The 1,312-nt window shown below is 38.9% G+C and overlaps 1 protein-coding gene across 1 annotated transcript in view; it reads left to right on the forward strand.

Annotated features, from left to right (window-relative positions):
- Nucleotides 1-1,312, forward strand: part of GPCPD1 (glycerophosphocholine phosphodiesterase 1) — a gene marked incomplete in the record, with an annotated part of 43,549 nt that overhangs the window by 29,547 nt on the left and 12,690 nt on the right. The window contains 2 exon segments of the mRNA XM_072409657.1: nucleotides 11-50; nucleotides 796-854. Coding sequence (XP_072265758.1) covers nucleotides 11-50; nucleotides 796-854 — 99 coding nt within the window.

The following is a 1,312-nucleotide window of genomic DNA, read 5'->3' on the forward strand; positions in this document are numbered from 1 at the left end:
TTTTTTTTAGCTAGCACACGTGAATGCCCTTAAGTCACAAGATCCAAGTGGTATGTAGCAGTGCCTGCTTTTCCTTTTTTTTTTTTTTTTTTTTTCTTTTGTTTTCTTGATAAGTAATCAGTTGTATTCAGTTGGCCCTGTGTGATTTGCTTTGTGTTACCCTGCAACTGGAATTGGAACTTATTGCAAAGCAGGTCAAAAGCAGGTTGTTTTCGTCAAGTGCCATGTTTGTTATTCAAATGCCTGCATTTGGTTGTGAATACCAATTTGAATAGAAAATGCAAATGTGTTTAATGGACCATAGGAAAAATAATCTGACTGTAAAATTGTGCACCCATGCACCCATGCCCTTGCCTTTGTTGGTCGTTTATAAAGAGATGCTTGATGTATGGTCAAACCAGACCAAAATGACATTAGTGGGCAAAGTATGTAAAACACATCATTGCACAGTGATGGAACCCCCTCTAAAAATGTCCATGGTCCAAATGTTCTAGTAATGGATTGGCTTTATTTCTTTCTTAATTACTAACATGAAGCAAGCATGGAGCAAAGACTCATTTTGACACCTGTATACTTGTACATAACTATATGTTCCAGGTCAGTGACAGAAAAAGATTCTTAAGAGAATGACCCATGGACCTAGACTAGAATGAGAACCAGTTGTTGATATATTTTTTTCATTCTTTACCTTTTCATTTCACCTGATCTCCTTCAACCCTTTTTACAATCCTTTCATTCCTGTTCTTTTGTATTCTACAAATTATGTGACCACTGTCATTTCTCCAACATTTTCAGACTCTGTAGATGAAGAATGTTCTGTATCAGACAACCAACCTTTTCCTTCTCTTCAAACGGTAAAGCAGAGTGTTCCATTATTCATTAACAATTTTTTGTAAATGTATTGCAGTTTATAACTTTTAAGGTGAACTTATAAGGTGTTGTGAGCACACTGTGTTCTACAATGCTGCCTCGCTCTTTGTGTGACAGAGAAATGTTAATATGTAGGAGAATATTAGAAAATGTAACCTTTCTAAGGGTTACATTCTTTCTCCAGGAATGTAACTTGCCTATAGAGATCCCAAGATCTAATTCCGTGATTTGAAGACCGTAGGATGTGCTCTCTCTGAAATAGAGACCCTAGGAAGTGTCCTCTCTGAAGGGGAAGACCATAGGAAGTGTCCTCTCTGAAGGGGAAGACCATAGGAAGTGTCCTCCCTGAAGGGGAAGACCCTAGGAAGTGTCCTCTCCGAAGGGGAAGACCCTAGGAAGTGTCCTCTCCGAAGGGGAAGACCCTAGGAAGTGTCCTCTCCGA

This window comes from Pyxicephalus adspersus, chromosome 4 (genome assembly GCF_032062135.1).
Source record: "Pyxicephalus adspersus chromosome 4, UCB_Pads_2.0, whole genome shotgun sequence".
NCBI classification, from domain to species: Eukaryota; Metazoa; Chordata; class Amphibia; order Anura; family Pyxicephalidae; genus Pyxicephalus; species Pyxicephalus adspersus.